The following is a 20,030-nucleotide window of genomic DNA, read 5'->3' on the forward strand; positions in this document are numbered from 1 at the left end:
CTCATTGTCATTGGCTAACATGTCAGTTGCACGATTACCCTCTCTATACAAGCACGAGCGAGATTCGAAGACCGTCCCTCATAAACCTCCAACCCTTGTCTGTGGCCATTTCATAACCACTTGAGAATCAATTTCCATTATAAGCTTCTTGAAGCCTTGATTATAACCCAACGAAAAACCCTTAAGGGCATATGCTATAATTCAGCTTCAATTGCTGTACAAACACCAATATTAACTGTTAAGACTAGGTGTAGGATAGCTAGCTTTCCTTATTAGTTTTATCTTATTTTCCGCATGTTAATAGCTTTATTTTTTTTGTTAATTACTTAAGTTAAAGCATTGACAGTCTATTAACCAATGCATGTAGTTTTGAACATTGCTTGTGATAGTATACAAGCTCTTGATCTTCTTATTTTTCTTAGCTTAAGTTGTATATGTACTTATGGTTTTAATTAATGAAGTTAACAAGTTTTTCAGCATTCTTTTCTTATTCTCAACTTCATTTGCTTCAATACACCTAAGGAAATCTGGGACTATCTGAAAGAGGAGTACTAAGGTAATGACAAATCAAAAGGATACAGACATTAAATCTGAGAAGGAAGTTTGAAATGTAAAAAATGGTGGATAGTGAAAATGTCAAACATTTCACAAATAGATTGATGGCCATTATCAACAAAATTAGACTCATTGATGAAGAAATGTCTGACAAAAGCGTAGTAAGAAGATTCTCGTCAGTTTGCCAGAAAGATTTGAGTCCAAAATCTCTTCTTTGGAAGAATCAAGGGACCTCACAAATATTGTCTTGCTAGAACTACTCAATGCATTTGAAGCATTGGTGCAGAGAAGGGCATTCAGATAGAAGGAGCTAGTTGAAGGGGCCTTTTTTTGCTAAGCAGAAAGACACTTAATTGCAGAATTTGAATGTTAATGTCAGAGGAAGTGGAAATAGACAAAAGCAGCATGCTGAGAGTAGTAAAGCAGGAACAAAGAAAGGGAAGTTCTCTCCATGTCCTCATTATAACAAGACAACTCACAAGGAAACAAACTCTTGATACAAGCCTAGTGCTCAATGCAAGAACTGCAATCAAAAAGGTCATATTGCTAGAGTATGCAAGAACAAGTATAAGCAAGTTCATCAGCCTCAAGCTGTTGATGCACAACTAGCACAAGAAGAGGAATCTCTCTTTGTAGCTACATGCCTTGAGGATGTGAGTTTTGTCAAAACTTGGTTAATTGATAGTTGTAATACCCCGAAATTTTTTTTTATGTTTAATAATGAATTATTTTTCCATATCCAATTAGTTTGATTTTCAAAGAGTTAATTAAATAAATTATTTGAGGAATAAATTATATTTTTTATTTAGTTATTCAAAATTTTTCCAAATGCATATTTATATAAGTAAAATTATATATTGAAAAATTATGGTAGAAATTGTAAGGGATGTTTTTATAAAAGAATTTTGGAAAAAAAAAATTTGTTTTATAATTGATTAGTAGTATTAAATTTTAAGTTGGAAATTGATTATTTAATTTAATTGTGTGTTAGGACTAAATTGGAAATTTATTTTGGAATAAGGATTGAAAGTATAATGTTATTTTTTATGGGGTTTTAATGGAAATTTGTGAGCTTGGTATTTTTGTAAATAAATATGTCGGTCAGGGGTATTTTTGTAATTGTGTATTTTCAATAATTCGGTTTTGGCCCAAATTAAATAGTTAAGGGCTTAATTGAAAGGCTAAAAAGAAGTTTGGGGGTCAAATTGGAATTATGCAGGATGAAATTGTAAGTAAGAAAATTGAGGGACCAAATTGCAATAAGGAAAAGTTCAGGGGTCAAATGTCGATATTGAAAGGAAAGAAAATCGGGGAAGAGGAAGAGGAAGAAAGGGAGGAGAGAGAGGGCGTCGGCGTCCATGGTGGGTTGGCGGCCAAGTTGGGTGGCGATCGGCTCCTACCGGCGAGGCTCTCTTGATAGCGATGGCGGCCTTTGTGGTGTGGGAGACGGAAGATCCGGTGGAGAGAAAATGGTGGCGGTAGGCGTTTTGGGTTTTTCCGTGAGATCCGGCGGAGGATGGACGATCGGAGGACGTATCCCGACTCTCCTCAGCTCAAGCTTCGCGATGACACTGGTTTCGTAGCGATTGGGCTTCGTTTGCGAATCGACGGTCGAGATCGTCCGTAAATCTCTCCTGATGATCGGGTGTCAGATCGAAAAATCGAAAGCAGGGATCGTCGTCAACGCGTCGTTGTGAGTCCAATGGTGTGTTCAGATCGTCGATCGGACTCCGGCGGCCGGAGGCGAGTCGACCGAGCGATCGAGCGTCTCGGTAATTTTCTCTGGCCGTTGATCTTAGAAATCCTTTAATTTTAAATTTGTGTTTATTGGGTTATATTGAGTATTGGATGATATTTGTGAGTCATAAATAATTGTTTGTCAGTTTGCCTGCCATAGTCGTGTTTTTGTGCTGTGTGGCGGAGTCGGGAAATAGTGAAGTTTGGGGACCCGACTCCCATTGTTTAAAGTGTTGGACATTTGGAGTGTTTTTCTAGCAGTCCTGGACCCGTTTTCACGGGGGGTAATGTTCGTGTTGTAGGGAGGTTCTCACGAATTTTCGGTAGTTCTGAGTCGAGATTCTTAGACAGTCCTAGGAATCTAGACCTAGGATCTATTGTAATTGTTTCATCGTTTTGATAAATTGTTTTCCGTGACTAGATTGTCGATTCGTTCGGCTCGCTCCTACCGGAGGCGAGCTAGGAGGTCGCCAAACCCTGTGAGTTAAAGTCACTTAATCGTTGCACTATTGCTAAGTTTGAATTTAATATGTTATTTTGAAAGTTTATGCATAATATGGTTATTAGTATCACAACATAAATAACTTCACTGGATTATTGAAGATAATATAAATATTATTATTAGTAATGTTATAATAATATCAAATATTATCGATTTTCCACATGAGTTGCATGATGTCTTACTTTAAAATTGTTAATCGTTATTTTGATATAGTTGAATGACTTCTTTAGACAATAATATTTATTAAATGTGGTGATTGCGATTTGGAAAATGTGGCTTGTAGAACATGCCGCCTAATGGGTTATGGCGGTAATGATCATGGACATGTAATAAGATATTTATGGGTTTGCCTGGTCGAGCATGGCTCTGGGCTGATTTGAGTAAATTCGCCGGAGGTAAGGTCCCTGGTCGAGCATTGCTCTCAGGCCGGCTTATTTGGATACTTAAGTGACCGGTGGAGGTAAGGTCCCTGTCGAGCATTGCTCTCGGCCGATCTTATTGGATTAAGAGAGCCGAATGGCTACTAGATTTCTTATTTGGATACTTAAGTGACTGACCGGAGGTAAGGTCCTGGTCGAGCATTGCTCTCGGGCGCCAGTCTTATTGGATTAAGAGAGCCGAATGGCTACTAGATTTCTTATTTGGATATTTAAGTGACCGGAGGTAAGGTCCACTGGTCGAGCATTGCTCTCGAGCGATCTTATTGGATTAAGAGAGCCGAATGGCTACTAGATTTTGGGGTTTAGGGTTCTCTTGAGCCACTCGTCCCGTAAAAGTAAAAATATATTTTTATTTATTCATTTATTAATTTATTATGGTATTTGATTATAATGTGATTTGTATTTCACGTGCATGGTTGATATTTTGATTCGAATGATTAATATTTTATGTGAAGGAAATAGTAGGGTATGATTATAGTATGGTTTGATATACTAATTTGAATAATCTATGTTTTCCGAGAAGAAGCAATAGTCCCTAGATTATTTGATTTTAACTCACTCTAGACCGATCTCATTTTTTACTTTTTCGATTCGTGATCGTTAGTTCTCTTGCGACTCTTATTCAAGAATCCGACTCCTTCATCATCGGGTGATGTATTTGATTTGGTATGTAAATTGGTAAATCTTAGATTCTCCATGAGTAGTAATTAGTAGATGTATCGGTTGTAAATTTTCTGAGCTTCGGGTCTCGCCTAGTTTTTCTGGTAGACCGAAGTAATTTTGTAAAGTGTAACTATTAAGATAATTTATGGTTTTAATAATATTAATTTGAGATGAGATTTGTTTAAATCAGTGAGTGTCAGGCTTACTACGGGTTTCGGTGGCCTTAAGCCTACCCATTCCCTAGTGCCGGTCACGGGCCCACGGGTGGGGTCGTGACAATAGTGGTTGCATTCATCATATGACAACTGATCTAAGTCTCTTCAACAACTTAGATAGAACCTGTGTTACTAAAGTAAAGATTGAAAATGGTGCAAGGATCCTGGCTCAAGGTAAAGGTGCTGTTTCAATACACACACCTTCATGTATAAAGTTAATTACTAAAGTTTTATATGTGCCTGAGATAGATCAGAATTTATTGAGTGTTGGCTAGTTGCTTGAGAAAGGTTATGCCTTATCATTTAAAAGATTAGAGTGTGCTTTTATCCTTTAGGAGTTAAACTCTTTTCTGTCACTACGAGGCACAGGAGTTTTCCATTAGATTGGAGTCTTATTGAGTCTAAAACTCAAGCTCTCTCTACTAGTGTTGATGAGTCTATTGTGTGGCATAAGAGGTTAGGGCACTTCAATTTTGCTACTCTAAAGAAAATGCATGTTGTTGTGAAGAATTTTCCTGTGATTAATGAAGTTGGTGATATGTGGAGTCTGTGAGAAAGGTAAGCAAAAGAGACTACCATTTCCATCTGGTCAGTCTTGGAGAGCTATTTAAAAGCTTTAGTTGGTGCACACTGACTCGTTTGGTCCTATGGACACACCTTCTCTGAACTGATGTTGCTTCTGTTTTTTAGAAATTCAAGAACTAGATTGAGAATCAAGTTGGTACTAAGTTGAAGATCTTGAGGTTAGATAATGGTGCAGAGTACAAGTCCATCAAGTTTCAAGAATTTTGTGATTCTAGTGGAATTAAGCATCAGTTTACTACCATATACACACCACAACAAAATGATGTATGTGATAGAAAGAACAGGACCATAATGGAAATGGCCAGATGCTTGTTGTTTGAGAAAGATGTACTAAAGAGGCTTTGGGCAGAAGGTGTTAGTACTGTTGTGTACCTCTTGAATAGACTACCAACAACTACTATTGAAGGCAAGACTACATTTGAAGTATGGTATGGACACAAGCCTTCAGTTGAGCACTTGAGAGTCTTTAGGAATATTTGTTATGTTCATGTACCTGACAAGAAGAGAACCAAGCTTTATAAGAAGTCTGAGGTTGATGTTTTTATTGGCTACAATAGTAATGTGAATGGTTATAGAATATATGGTCCTATCTCAAACAAGGTGATAGTTAACAGAAATGTCAAGTTTGATGAAGGTGCTAACTGGGACTGGGTTAATGGAGGGGTGATTGGCCATGAATTACCAATTAATACTCCAATGGGACACCAAGAACAAGACGTAACTACTATATACCCTGAGGAACTTGAAACTGAGGGTGTTAAAGGAAGCAGGACCTTGACAGACATCTATAAGAGGTATAATATTGCTATTATTGAACCAGGAAGTTGTGAAGATGCAATTAAACTCCCTGGATGGAAAGAAGCTATGCAAGAAGAGTTGGATATGATTCACAAGAACCAGACTTGGATTCTTGTTGGTAGACTTAAGAAACAGAAGATTGTTAGAGTAAGATGAGTTTTTAAGACCAAACTGAATTATGATGGTTCAGTGAATAAACTCGAAGCAACACTTGTAGTGAATGGGTATGCTTAGGAGTTTTGAGTTGATTTCTTGGAGACATTTTCACTAATGGCCAGGCTTGATCCAATCAAGCTTATTTTGGCACTTGCAGCTCAAAAACAGTAGAAGGTGCATTAGCTGAATGTCAAGTCAGCTTTTCTTAATGGAGTGCTTGATGAAATAGTCTACATTGAGCAACCTGAGAGATTTGTAATTCCTGGAAAAGAAGGTAAAAGTTTGCTTGCTAAGGAAAGCTTTATATGGATTTAAACAGGCCCCAAAGGCTTGGTATAACAGAATTGATGAGTATTTTATCAATTTGGGATTCCACAAGAGCTTGAGTGAGCCAAATCTTTATATGAAGATTGCTGGAAGTAAGACTTTGATTATCTCATTATATGTTGATGACTTACTGGTCACAAGTAGCAATCAAGCTCTCATTCACAGGTTCAAGGCTCAATTGCATAAGAAATTTCAAATGTCAGATTTTGGGCCAATTAGTTATTTTCTTGGCATGGAAATCAAGCAAACTGATGGTGGGATCTTTGCATATCAACATAAATATGCAAAAGAGATTTTAAAGAAATTTCTGATGGAGAATTCAAAGGCAGTAACTACTCCTATCATGAAAGGTGCAAAATTGTCCAAATCTGATGAACATGAGGCTGCAGATGAAAGAAAGTATAGAAGTTTTGTTGGTTGTTTACTGTACTTGACAACAACAAGACCTGATATACTCTTTGTTGTAAGTATGCTCTCAAGGTTCATGCATTGTGCTTCAAATTTGCATTATCAAACTGCCAAAAAATTCTTCAGATATGTGAAAAGAACTACTAGTTATGGAGTTGTATTTCTTGCTGGCAATAAAGCTCAGTTAAGCTTGGAAGGCTTTTGTGACAATGATTGGGCAGGATCAATAGAGGACATGAGGAGTACTTCAGGTTACATTTTTAACTTGAATTCTAACATTTTCTACTCAAGTTTGAAGAAACAGGAATTGGTAGCTCAATCAACAACAGAGGCAAATACATTACTGCTACATCAACTGTTAATCAAGCTATTTGAATAAGGAAGCTGCTTGTAGATCTTGGAGCTCTATAAAAAATTGCTACTCCCATCTACTGTGATAACCAGTCAACTATTCTAATTGCAAGAAACCCTTTATTCCATGGCAGAACCAAGCATTTCAAGATTAAGTTTCATTTTATCAGGGAAGCACAAAAGGATGGTGAAGTCATTCTAGTGCATTGCAAGTCTAAATAACAGCTTGCAGACATTCTAACTAAGCCACTTGCAAAGGGAAGGTTCGAAGGATTGAGATCTAAAATCAATGTTTGTGATTTGGATCAATTTCTGCATATTGAAAAGCCAAAAGAAGGAGAATGTTAGGATAACTAGCTTTCCTTATTAGTTTTGTCTTATTTTCAGCATGTTAGTAGCTTTATTTTCTTTTGTTTATTACTTGCGTTAAAGCATTGATAGTCCTATTAACTAATGCATGTAGTTTTGAACATTGCTTGTGATAGTGTACAAGCTCTTCATCTTCTTATTTTTCTTAGCTTAAGTTGTATATGTACTTCTAGTTTTAGTTAATGAAGTTAACAAGTTTTTCCAGCATTCTTTTCTTATTCTCAGCTTCATTTGCTTCTTCTTTTTCTTAAAGAAACTAAACATTAACAACAAACCCCTTTAACTCCACCTACAGTTCTGCCTGGATTTCCTTTGGAGCACCCATCAGTATTCAGTTTTATCCAACTAGGACAAGAAGCATTCCAACTTATCCCTGCAATATCCTTAGGCACCATAGTTGCATAGTAAGTCCAAGAACACTCAACTTCTCTGGCATACTCCTTAATCAAACTAATTTCCTTTCTAAAGGCAGCTCTTTTTGCCTCAAAATACGGTCAGTCATCCAATGCCAGAGCCACCATAAGACAGCCCAATTGTCCTTGTAGCCTTCCCTATGAATACTGGATAGATTAGAAATAAGCCATTGAACCAAAGGCATTCTTCCCCTGCACTACGATATCTAGTAATCACAAGTCTATCCCAAAACATCGAAGCACATGGATTGGCGACTCCAAGACTCGCAAAAAGGAAATTAAGTGAAGCCTCGCTTAACTCTCTGGTTACCATATTGGGTTAATTAGAAAATTAGTTTATTAGTTAATATAATATTAAAATATTATTTTTTAGAATTATAATTATTATTTAATTAGATATATAATTTATTATTAATAAATTAATAAAAAATTATAAAATCACACAAATTTAATCTTATATATCAAAAATAAAAATACTTATCAAATATAAATTATATATATTAAAATATAGTTATACATATAAAAAAGTTTGATGATATATATATATAGATTTATGATACGGAATGTATGCTAATGGATATCTTCTTTCATGTTTTCTTTACAGATGAGCGAAAGCCGGTGTAATAATTTTGATATTATATATATTATTAATTAATTTTTAGTTTTTTTTTTTACTTTCATAAGTCTCTTTTTTCAAATTGACTCTTCTAAAAAAATTTAATTCGGCTAAATTAAATAAAATTAAATAAAATTTTATGTTTATTTATATTATTTTTAAAAATAAAAATAGAAAATAGTTTTTTATTTTTAAAATTATAACTAAATTTTAAAAAAACTTTGAAAACAAATTTGATATATTTTCTATATTTTTCTTTATACAAGAAATCACTTGTCTTTAAATGAAAACAATAAATTTTATTTTAAGTTTACTTTTTATATTTAAATATTACTTAAATAAAAAATAAAATATTTTTTATAAATAAATATGTTTTACAAATTTTCTTTAAAAATAAAATATTTTTAAAAATTAAAAAATAGAAATAGAAAAGATTTTCTAGAAATAAACAGCAGCTTTCTAAAACTAATGAGGACTCCATTTACTCCATTTTCTTAGGTAAGTTTGTTACAACCAACTCTCCATTAACTTGTATATACAGAATTGAGCCCATTGCTGCCTTACTTTTGTTGAAACAATGTGTAAGGCTTGCCTAGCAGGAAAACAATAAGATTGCAAACGAAAATTGTTATGATATATTCAGTTCGGCGAATTAATATAATTGATAGCTAGTCAATGACTGATAGCTAATAAAATAAATTATTTAATATAATTTTATTAATTATTACTGTTAGTCTGTTAAATATTATTGTAAATATATTTATTTTTAAAGATATTTTAATTTATAACACTATTTTTAAATGATAAAAATTAATAAAAATAGGTGATAATAATTTAAAATGTTATAATTTACATTGACACAAACCATCATTTCCATTTCCATTGAGGAAAAAAACCAAAAATTGAAAAAAGAAAAAAAAAAAAACTCGAAATGTACATAGCTTACTAGCAAGTCCATGCAGTGACAGCATAAATGGGACGTTCATGCCAACAAATCATCAAACTCCATCTCTCACTAACAGTCTTGTAACCCTTAGCAAAGGCCTCGACCATTTGTTTGGCTTCCTGCTCAAAATTACACCACATCTGGACTGGCTTAAACCCGGCTCGTGCTAACCTCATCCCCCATTTACCACACCTCTCATGTCTCTCGTATCTCTCCAACCCTTCACAGGCTACAATATTTTCAATTTCCCTCCCAAACATTTCCTCTAAAACCATCCTATCTTCACTTCCCAAATTCCCTACTAATGTTGCATCAATTGAATCGAAAACAGCACTATAATAATGTAATCCCTCGATGAACCTATCAGGCAAACGATTTAAATTATGGTCTGCTTCTTGCTCTACTAAAAATAATAATCTAGGAGACATGGAACGGACCATTGCTAGAAAATCACTCATTTGCTTGCAATCTTTGATACAGGTAGACCTGTTGCCTCCGAAATGTGCATCCACCCGATCATCTTCAGCTAATAAGAGATGAAGATTTAATATTGATATGAAAGCCAGTGCTTCTCCTGATGCGACCTGAAGCATGTCCGCAGTTAGGTCTCTTAAGCTAATATTGAGAGGATGAAATTGGAATGCCATGTCTGAGGCTTCAGCTTCTTTTACCAGCCTCTGACCTAGCTTGTCTAGAATAGCTTTATCTGTATTTAGACAGGTGAACTTCAAATGTGGAGACCCATTTGGCGAGTGAGCTAAGCTGCGAAGCAGAGGAACCCACAATTTTGAGTCACCAGAACCCAAATCTACGATGTGAATTGTATGTTCATGGGTCATGGCTTGGAGCAAAGTTCGAGCTATAATGGCATATGCGAAACTGAGGTAAGGGAGCGCTCGTGCGAAAAGAGGCCTAACCCGGTCTAGGTTCACTTGGGGTTGTTGCGCCTCATGGTTTAAGGCCTTGTATAGACCAGGCCAGCGCTTGACAAGGCGGATGGCAAGGGCGGAGGCAAACCGGGCTGCCAGTCGTTGCATGGAGTCACCGGACACCGATGAGAGCTCGGATATCTCGGAAAGGCACGCGTCAGCTCGGTGGAGGTTACCGGAGGATGCATCGTTAGCACATTTAAGGAGGAGTTGAATGAGACGTATACCTCTTTCTTGGGTTTCATAAGGAGAAGGAGAGGCTGAAGATAATGCAAGGGACAAGGTCACGTCTGGCTTTAACAATGGTGTTATGGAACTCATTTTAGGGCTTTAAGCTAAGTTTTGGTAAAGATAGGGAAGGTTTGAGGGGTTGCTTCTGAGACTTGCAGGGGGAATCAATTTTGGAGGAGGAACAGGTAAGAAGGCATAATCTTATTGGAAGTATGAAATCAATCCAAATGAAAGCGTACAAGAATTGAAGGAGAAGTTCATGCAATGACTATATTTCTTGATTTAATATCTAACTAAGGTTATAGACCTAGCTAAATTGATTAATTTATGTATGCCTTAATTAATTATTTTATCAAATATGGGTACTTTGTTTATGGTTTTGTATTTGTAAATATTAATGCAGACGCTAATTTTGATTAACTAATGGCATTGTCCTTTTGCTTTTGCCATTAACATTGGATTCATAGAAGTTGTGACTTTTTTCTTATTTTGTTTTATTCTATGGATTTTTAATCAATGTACTCTTACGTTTGAATTTCTGAATAACTAATCATTGCATTAAACTTTAATCAACACCATATATCTTTATATTGAACTTTCAATATGTTTTGAAGCGTTTTTGGTGTTTGACTTTTGCATTTATTCTTGAATAGTAATTGTGCTTCATAAATGGTGGATTAGGTTTAGAGCCGGTTTGGTTGAGCTGTCGCGCTAAATGGCAGCAATCATTTGTAGTCAATAATTAATTATTTTCTGTTTGATTTATGAAATTACTTAACTAAGCTATAGTATTAATAAGTAACATTATAATTGATAAATATAATAGAGATTGAGTTTAATAATTTGAAAGATTAGTCTTATCTAAAATCTAGCCCTCCCATTTCTTTAAGCCATTTTCGATGTAATCCTATAAGTTATGAAATTATAAACAAACAAGTTAGTGATAATGAGCAAGAATGGCTTTTATATAAAAATGAAATTCTTATCTTAGTTGTTTTCTTCTATAAAACATTTTAATTAGTTCATGTTTTTATTATTATCCAAACAGGATCGAGAAAGGGAAAGAAACGAAGGTGTGAATATAGAAACAAAGAGAATCTCTAGCCAAATTGGTATTTTCAATAAAACAAAAGGAGAAGACTTTTTGAGAACAATGAGTTGCATCTCAATCAGCCTGAACACATATCACATGCATGATTACATTAATTTATTTTTATTATTTTTTTTTTAATTTTAGATTAAAAACAAAATCTAAATCAAATTAGAGATTTGTTTTAGCTACATGACACAAAAGCCGCCTGCCCACATTACATCTCATTGTCATATTGTGTAAAGCTTCTTCGAAAATTGGCATGGCAGAAAACAAAAAGAATAGCCATTACAAAGCCAATTACATATTTTCTACTGTGCATGCGTGAGGTGCCACAATCGGTTTATAATACATTCTCCTTTACCTAAGAAAATGAAATTACTACAACGTTTCAAGATAATATAATGCAGTTAAGAAGTAAAGATTGGTCCTCTTAATAGACTTAGATATCGATCACATTTAAAAGAAGGGATTCTTTCAGAAATACCCAGAAAAACGTTAAAAATATCATTTTTATTGTTAAATTTTTTTGTAAAATTGAAAAATTATTTAATAAATATGGTGATATATGTTAAATATATTTTTTTTACAAAATAGTATATTGTTGTTGGCAACTTGGTATATATTTTTTATAATTTTTATAATATTTAATTTTTAGTATATGTTTTCATCATTTTTATAACAAAATAGTCCATTGGTCATCAGTTAGTAGAAAAATCATCCCAGTAGTGGTCTTCTTGCCTAGCGGAGTCAACCCTTAATGGACAATGATAGGCACCCCTTAAGTATATGTCTGACATATATTTAATATCCATTCAATAATATTAATTTGATTACAGGTCAAACCATTTGAGAGTCAAATATATACATAACTATTATCTAAAACTATTTCTTAAGAATATGATTTATTTCATATATAAATCACATTTGTTTAATAAGAATTTAAAAAACATCATAAAAATAACTTCATTTTATAAATGTACAATATATACATTAGGTTTATGTTGGATATATATTTAATCAAAAATTCTAATTTATTTAATTTAAATATTTTAATTTTAATTTCTTTTTCAATAGTAATAATATCAGTTTTAATTGATTGATTTAGTTAAGATTTATATAATAACTCTTATGATTATTAAATATTAAGACAATAATATTATGATAATTATTTTATTATTCTATATTCCTATAAAATTATTAAATATTATGTACATTTTGAACATAATATAATAAAAAAGGTAGAAGCAAATGGGATCCATTCGACAAAATACAATATACATTAAATATATATTTGATATCTGAAATATTTTAATATATATATATATATATTTATTTATTTTAAATATAAAAAACTAAAAAGATAAACTCTAAAATTGGTATATATTATATTTATTTTAGTATATATTGTATATATTTATAGCATATTTTAAATACTTATATCTTATTAAAAAGAGCCAAAAGTAACAACAAATGGTATACGCTCAATAAATATGGTATACATTGAATATATATTTAGTATCCACAATTATTTTAATTCATATAGATAGCATATTTATAAAAATAAAAAAGTAAACTCTTAAAAAATACTATATATTACACTTATTTTATTATATGTTAGGTATAAAATGTTTATGTTGTATATAAGTATATGTTAGGTAACTTTTAATCAAAATCTCAATTTGTTTAACATGTTTTTATTCTAAAATTTAATTTTTTTCCAGTCGAAAAGATATAATATCAGTGTTTATTCAAAATAATGGACTACATTCATTTTACTTTAATATATGTTCCTTATATATAATATACTCATTATGTTTATATTTTTAGAAAAATGCAAAGAAAAGTTACAGTAAATTATATATAATTTACAAATTTTAGTATATATAATAAATTTGGTATACATATAGTATATACATACTATCTGAAACTTTTATTTGGTTTTTGCTTGTATCTTTAGTATCTATGCACCTGTAAGCTTGACACTATTAAATAGTTTAGCCAATTTCTTGGGACAAGCATACAAACATGGGTAGCACCATTACAAATGGTCATTTCATTGTTTGTCCATACATGGGTAGTATTATTACAAAGAAAAAAAATCGAATTAAATTGAATAACTAGCCATGAAGTCTTGAACGAATACTCTATGTCATCTCCTTTATTTGCTAATTATATAATCCACTTACTCTTTTTTTCATCATTCTATAGTTCTGTTTTTCTTCTTATTCTTCATTATATATTTCATGAACATAGAAATGAAAAGGAAACAATAATATTTGTATCACTAAACAAAAAAGTTTCCAGCATATCAAAATAAAAAAGTTACAAATAAAATTTTAATCTTCTTAAAATAGTATTTATATACATATTTTGGTATATATTTATATATATAGTATATATATACTGTCTTGAATATAATATGAAACCTATTAGTATCACACCCATTAAAACTATCACCAAAAGCAAAAAAAAAAAAAGTTTATTTAGGAAATTCATCAAATACCTTAAATGCATGGTCAAATGTGCACGAGTATGTACCTTAAATTCTGAGGGCTTGGGCTACATAAAGAATTCTAGGACTATGCAAATGCCACTAGGATACCTTTTGGAGTAATATGAAGGTATTGGAAGAGAACGATGACATCAAACTCTATGAATGGTTGCTAAACATTCCTCTTTCACAATGGAGTAAGCATGCTTTTTGGCCTCATGTAAAGAGTGAGCACAACACCAATAACATGACTGAGTCATTTAATGCATGGGTGTTAAAGCTTAGAGAATTGCCTATTATACATATGCTTGATGCTATCCAACATAAATGTATGGTAAGTGATAGGCTAAATTGTGTTAGCTACAATCTAAGGCAGTGTACCTATCGATGTAGTCTAGCACTAATGGCGAGTATCAAGGTCGTATTCCTCGGGAAAGTGAAAGCCCAGAGTTACTCCTTTGTTCTTTGTTATATTAATCTAAAATGAGTGATGAATACTTTCTAAACTAACTAATAGCTACAATCTAAGTTCTAAGGGAGATGCAGGAGTAATTGATAACTAAAATGACCAAGACAAAAAAGCAAACCCAAAGGGAACCTAAACTAGTTGGCAATCAAACAAAAGATAAAGGATTGGTGAGTCTAATTATGGTACCCGTGGATGAATTCTTAACTGAATTCGGTTTCTCTCTCAAGATAACCGAATTTTTAAATCTAATAACCTAAAGTTGGAATCTCTTCCTAACAATTGATTCTTAAATTAGCATTAAGCTTTAATCCGCCTTTATTAAGCTTCGTTAATTCTTAATCCGGCTAGTTAATTATCCTTATCTCTAAGCGATTATTAACCAGTTATTGCTATTCAAAATTCCAATTGCCAAATGGACTTCTCAATCATACAAAGCAATCTAAACACACAATTCACAACGTCTCATGAATAATGCATTATCTTATTAATACTGAAAGCAAGAAGAATACAAAACTAATCCAAACAATCCAACAATATAATACTAAGCCAACATAGTAAAGAAATATCAATGGATTTAATCAATCTAGCTAATCATGTTCATTATCAAAATACACAAGAATACAATTATAACAAAGAATAAAGGTAGAGAAACCCAATTGCACCCTTGGATGAGAGTAAACAGCCCCAATTCCTCTTGCTCGAATTGAATCGATTCTTGTTCCTCTTGCTCGATTTGAAAACCAATCAACGAACCTCGCCTAATCTTCAATCCTTAAAGGGAATCCAATTGAAACCTTGATCTAAGTCTCATTTTCCCTTGGTTTCAGCTTAGAAAACCCTTAGGGAGAGAAAAGTTAGGGTTTGGGACGTTCTCCCCCCGCTCTCCTTTTCTTTCTTTCCTCTCTTCTTTCTTTTAACTAACTCTCCCTGTCGCTGCTAACACTGCCGTGTTCCTGGCCATGCTGGGAACATGGCCAGTGTTGAAACCAACACGGACATGTTCAGCTTCCTTTTGCTCGTACTTAGCTTGTTTCGGCAGCTTCGACGTCCAATTATGCTCCAATTCTTCCCTTTATCATCCTTTGATTTCTTTTGGACCTAATGCACACAAACAGACGCATAGGGTGAGTGTTGGGACCAATTCACATCCAAATGTCCATAAAATCAATCTTAAAAACCCCATTTAGATGTGTGTATTTTACGCACATCAAATAACTTCACACTTAGCTCATTGCTTGTCCTCAAGCAATCAAAAGTAAAATAAGGAAAATAAACCACTAAGGAACAATACTTAAACTGACAGACAAGCTAGAGAGCCCCTGCACATATCCTTAACAAGCGTAAGTCAAACAAAAAGAAACGAAGCAATCAATTCAAGTATCACAACCAAGATGCCAATAATTCATAAAATACTGTCTCAATAAAATTATTCAGAACCAACACCTCACCAGATTCACTCTAAGTCACTCAAAGTGTTTAAAGGGTAGTGTTTAATCGCTTAATGCATTAACTACTGCCTTACTTACTATATGCTTGCTCTTAAATCCTACTCCTACCACTTATGGAGAGTCAACAACCATGTCAAGAGGTTTTTATAAAGGTTGTAATAGGGATTAGGTAGGGGTAGGTAATTTTGGTAAGAGTTGAACCTATGGTGTTTTGCAATGAAATACATGCCCTGCACACAAGCCACAATGATCACAAGGAGTAAACAATGGACAGTAGTCCAAGGTGGGAAATAGGAATCAAGTCAAAATATTTAGCTCACTTACTTTCTTTCTTTTCATCATCTTTTCCTCTTATTCTTCTTTTTATATATTATTCTTCTTTCTTTTTTTTCTTTTTTTTTTCTTTTTTTCATAAGGGAAGAATATTCACATAATAGAGTGAATTTCTTTTTGGATTGAAGTAAGCTGCTACAAGATTCCAAAGCTATTCCCTAGACAAAAATTCCCAATAAAAGCAACTCATGTGCAAAATCATAACCCAAAGTAGAATAAAACTAAGTGGTAATGGAATATGATAAAAAAAATGGTGAAAGAATGGGTTATCTACAGAATCAATAAACAAATGAAGGCTATTTGGCTAGAATGAAAAACCTAAGTGCCTCTATCATACCAAAGTGTTAAACTCTCCTTGTGGCCCTCATAAGCATTACCGAGCAAGTTCTAAAAGTAAAGACAGTAATTGACACTCTCAACAAGAAATAAATACAAGCATATAAAGTGTATGCTTACAATTTAGGCTCAATTTCTCACAAGTGTGCTTTTGAGTAGGTTCCAAACAAAAATCATCAAAACAGAATTAAATAAACCAAAAAAACTTAGTGCAAAACTCAAACTAATTATCTTACATTCTTCCGCAAGACTCAACACTATCGGTTTTACCCGATCATATGGACATAAACAGGATTTTCAAAAGCAAGTCAACAGTAAAAACATCGAAATAAAGTGAAAAATTTTCCAAAATCTTACAAAAAATTGCATAAAGAATAAATAAATAACTGAGATGGGATAAATAAAATGCGATATATACACTAGAAAAGGATCTGAATTTCATATATAAAACAATAAAAACACAAAAATAAGTGTATATAAATATCACCACCCCACACTTGAAGGACACACTGTCCTCAGTGTACAAAATATAAGAAATGAAAAAGGAAAAAGAACTAATACTGCCCTGACTATAGCTCCGGAGTGAAAAGAGGTGCATCATTAGGGATATTAAGGAGTTGGCTAGTCTGTGGTAGAGGAGTGGCTGCAAATAATAAAATAAGAAATTAAAATCAAAATTGAAACAAAAATTAAATAAAATATGTAAACTAAAACTAATAAAATGTTTCAAAATGAAAGGTTAAAATATTAAAGATTAAAGATAAAGTTTGGGGTGCCACCAAAAAGCGCTTCTTTTTTATGTGATGAGTCTTCTTAGCTGGACTCATGGTGAAAAGCAAACGGTGGGGATTGACGACCATCCATCATTCTTCCAAGCAAATGGCTTCAAGTATCTGCTTAAAGGGATAATCGTCGACTTCCTCTTCCCGACTGTCAAGCAAGCTGCCAGTATGATGGGCAAAACTTGCTCCTCGTATAATTGAACGTAGTCATGATGCTCTAGGGGCTCTTTCAATTTGAAAGCTGGAGTTTCAACAATTGGAAGGATCGATGGTTGGGCAATTTCTTCAGGAGTGTCGATGGTTTTCTTCAGTCCCTGGCTTGGTTCACTTGCTAGAAGACACTCGAGCTCCTCCAAGACTTCTTCATTAGATAACTCGTGCTCATCTTCCATCATCGAAGGGACTTGTGGAAAATCCACCAAAAATTCCTCTAACTGCAACTCAACATCATTGCCTCTTCCTTTTCTGGTTCTATCTTCATGTTCAAAGAGTCGTCCTGCACATAAGCATCATCGTCAAACATAATAGATAAACCAAAAAAATTCTCAAGATAACCGAATTCCTAAACCTAATAACTTAAAGTTGGAATCTTTTCCTAACAATTGATTCTTAAATTAACATTAAGCTTTAATCCGCCTCTATTAAGCTTTGTTAATTCTTAATCCGGCTAGTTAATTATCCTTATCTCTAAGTGATTATTAACCAGTTCTTGCTATTCAAAATTCCAATTGCCAAATGGACTTCTCAATCACACAAAGCAATTTAAACACTACAATTCACAACGTCTCATGAATAATGCTATCTTATTAATACTGAAAGCAAGAATAATATAAAACCAACTCAAACAATCCAACAATATATAATATTAAGCCAACATAGTAAATAAATTCCAATGGATTTAATCAGTCTAGTTAAACATGTTCATGTTTAAAACAATCTAGAAAATCAATTATAATGAAAGAATAATGAAAATAAAACATGTAGACCCTTTTCTCTCGAATTGGATGAACAGCTCCAAATCTGGATCTACACTTTGATTAATCTCTCAAATTGCCTCTTGAATTGCTCCACTACTGTTTTGCACTCAGAATCTTGCGATTCTGGGATTCTTCCTCCCTATAACTCTCTCTCGCACTCAATATTATGTAGAAACCGAACCAACCGCCAAGGCTCTATGTCACTCCTTCCCCCTCTTTTTCTAACCCTAAAAACTTCGTTTTCCTTATATATTTATTTCAGCACGGCCGTGGTCAAGGCCGTGCTGGTCAGCACGGCCGGGTCCAGGCTGTGTTGAAACTGTGGATCTCACCAAGTAGGTTTTCACCATGGCCGTGCCCCCGCCGGTGCTGGCCACCACGGCCCCTGGTGGAGGCCGTGGTGGCCTCAAAAACTGTGCCCAAACCATTATTTTATCGATGGTTGGTCACGGCCAGAGTCCAAGCCGTGATGGTCAGCACGGCCTTGACTCAGGCCGTGCTCAATGTGTGCAACGTGAGCTCTTGTCCGATCTTGATGAATTCTCATCCATTTCCACACGTATTGATCTATAATTGCTTAGACACTGATGACGGTCCTATAAATGCTCCTAAAATGGAAAAGAAGACAAAACATGAGTGATATGGGAATAAAAGCACAATAATTCCTAAGAACATACGCAATAATATGCAAGCAAATATGTGTAAAACTATGCACATCAAATTACCCCACACTTAAGCTATTGCTTGTCCTCAAGCAATTAACAACTCACCTCATAAAACTGCAGTTAGCAATTCCTTACAGTTTATGCCCCTAGTCCACAACAGATAGTATCCGACACATCTCAAAGTATACTCAATCATAAATCAAATTGCAAATCATTAATAGAGAATGGAAATAATATTAATGCATGAATAACTTAAATAACAACTCAATACAAACATCACGAACCAGTGCCTCACTGGGATCACTTAAGTCGCTCAAAGTTATATTAGGTGAATAACAAATCCCTCAAGACAAATGCACAAGACCCGCTCATCATAAGCTTGCTCATAAATCATATCTTCGCTATTGTGAACAAGTAAATACCAAAATCAAAGGGTCTTTACCAAGGTTATAATGGGGCTAAGGTAAAGGTACGGAGATTTGGACAGAAGTGTGAAAATGCTGGAATTCGTGCGATAAACAATAGTATATGCTCAAAGGGTTAAATGCCTAAGATCACAAAAAGAATCATTCACTAAAAACCCTACTTCATAGAATAATGCTTGCAAATGCTCTAAATCCAATAAAGAGATAAATAATTAAAGAATTTTATTTATTATATATTTTTTTTCTTCTTCTTCTTTTTTTTTCTTTTTCCTTTTTTTTTTCTTTTTTTAATAATGAACTAGCGACTTATTAGCGTATCGCATACAACTCGAATAAACATAAAGAATAACAAATACAAATTGGATCAAAGGGAGCATTTAAAATATCAAAAAGATTTAGTGAATTTACCAACATAGCAACTGGCATTTTAATCCCACATAAAGTTGAACAAATCACAGAAAGAAATTCCAGAATAAGGGTAAAGGAAAGATAAATGCAAAGAATGGTATAATTAAAGTGTATAGGTATAGATTATGAAGAAAAGGTTAAGGCTCAAAACTGGCTAACTAATGGAAACATAAGGTGATAGGCTTTTGGTCAAATGTGGTGAATCCTAAATCGCCCAAATCATCTCATGGTATTCACAATATTCATGTAACTTCAACACGCATTACAAAGCAAGTTCTAGAAGCAAAGTCAAGTACAATGTATACTCAAACAAGAAATATAAAGAGCATAAGTATAATAAATGCTCAACAGGCTCAAAATCT

The 20,030-nt window shown here is 33.6% G+C and overlaps 1 protein-coding gene across 1 annotated transcript; it reads right to left on the bottom strand.

Annotated features, from left to right (window-relative positions):
- Positions 1–8,945: 8,945 nt before the first annotated feature.
- LOC8276945 (scarecrow-like protein 3) lies at positions 8,946–10,512 on the bottom strand. Its single transcript, XM_002525866.4, has one exon. The coding sequence runs from the start codon at positions 10,329–10,331 to the stop codon at positions 9,081–9,083; it is 1,251 nt and encodes a 416-aa protein (XP_002525912.1). The 5' UTR covers positions 10,332–10,512; the 3' UTR covers positions 8,946–9,080.
- Positions 10,513–20,030: the final 9,518 nt, after the last annotated feature.

The sequence above is a fragment of the Ricinus communis genome, chromosome 5, assembly GCF_019578655.1.
Source record: "Ricinus communis isolate WT05 ecotype wild-type chromosome 5, ASM1957865v1, whole genome shotgun sequence".
Lineage (NCBI taxonomy): Eukaryota > Viridiplantae > Streptophyta > Magnoliopsida > Malpighiales > Euphorbiaceae > Ricinus > Ricinus communis.

Coding starts and splice junctions, on each gene's coding strand:
- LOC8276945 (XM_002525866.4), bottom strand. CDS start 10,331: ATGAGTTCCATAACACCATTGTTAAAGCCAGACGTGACCTTGTCCCTT.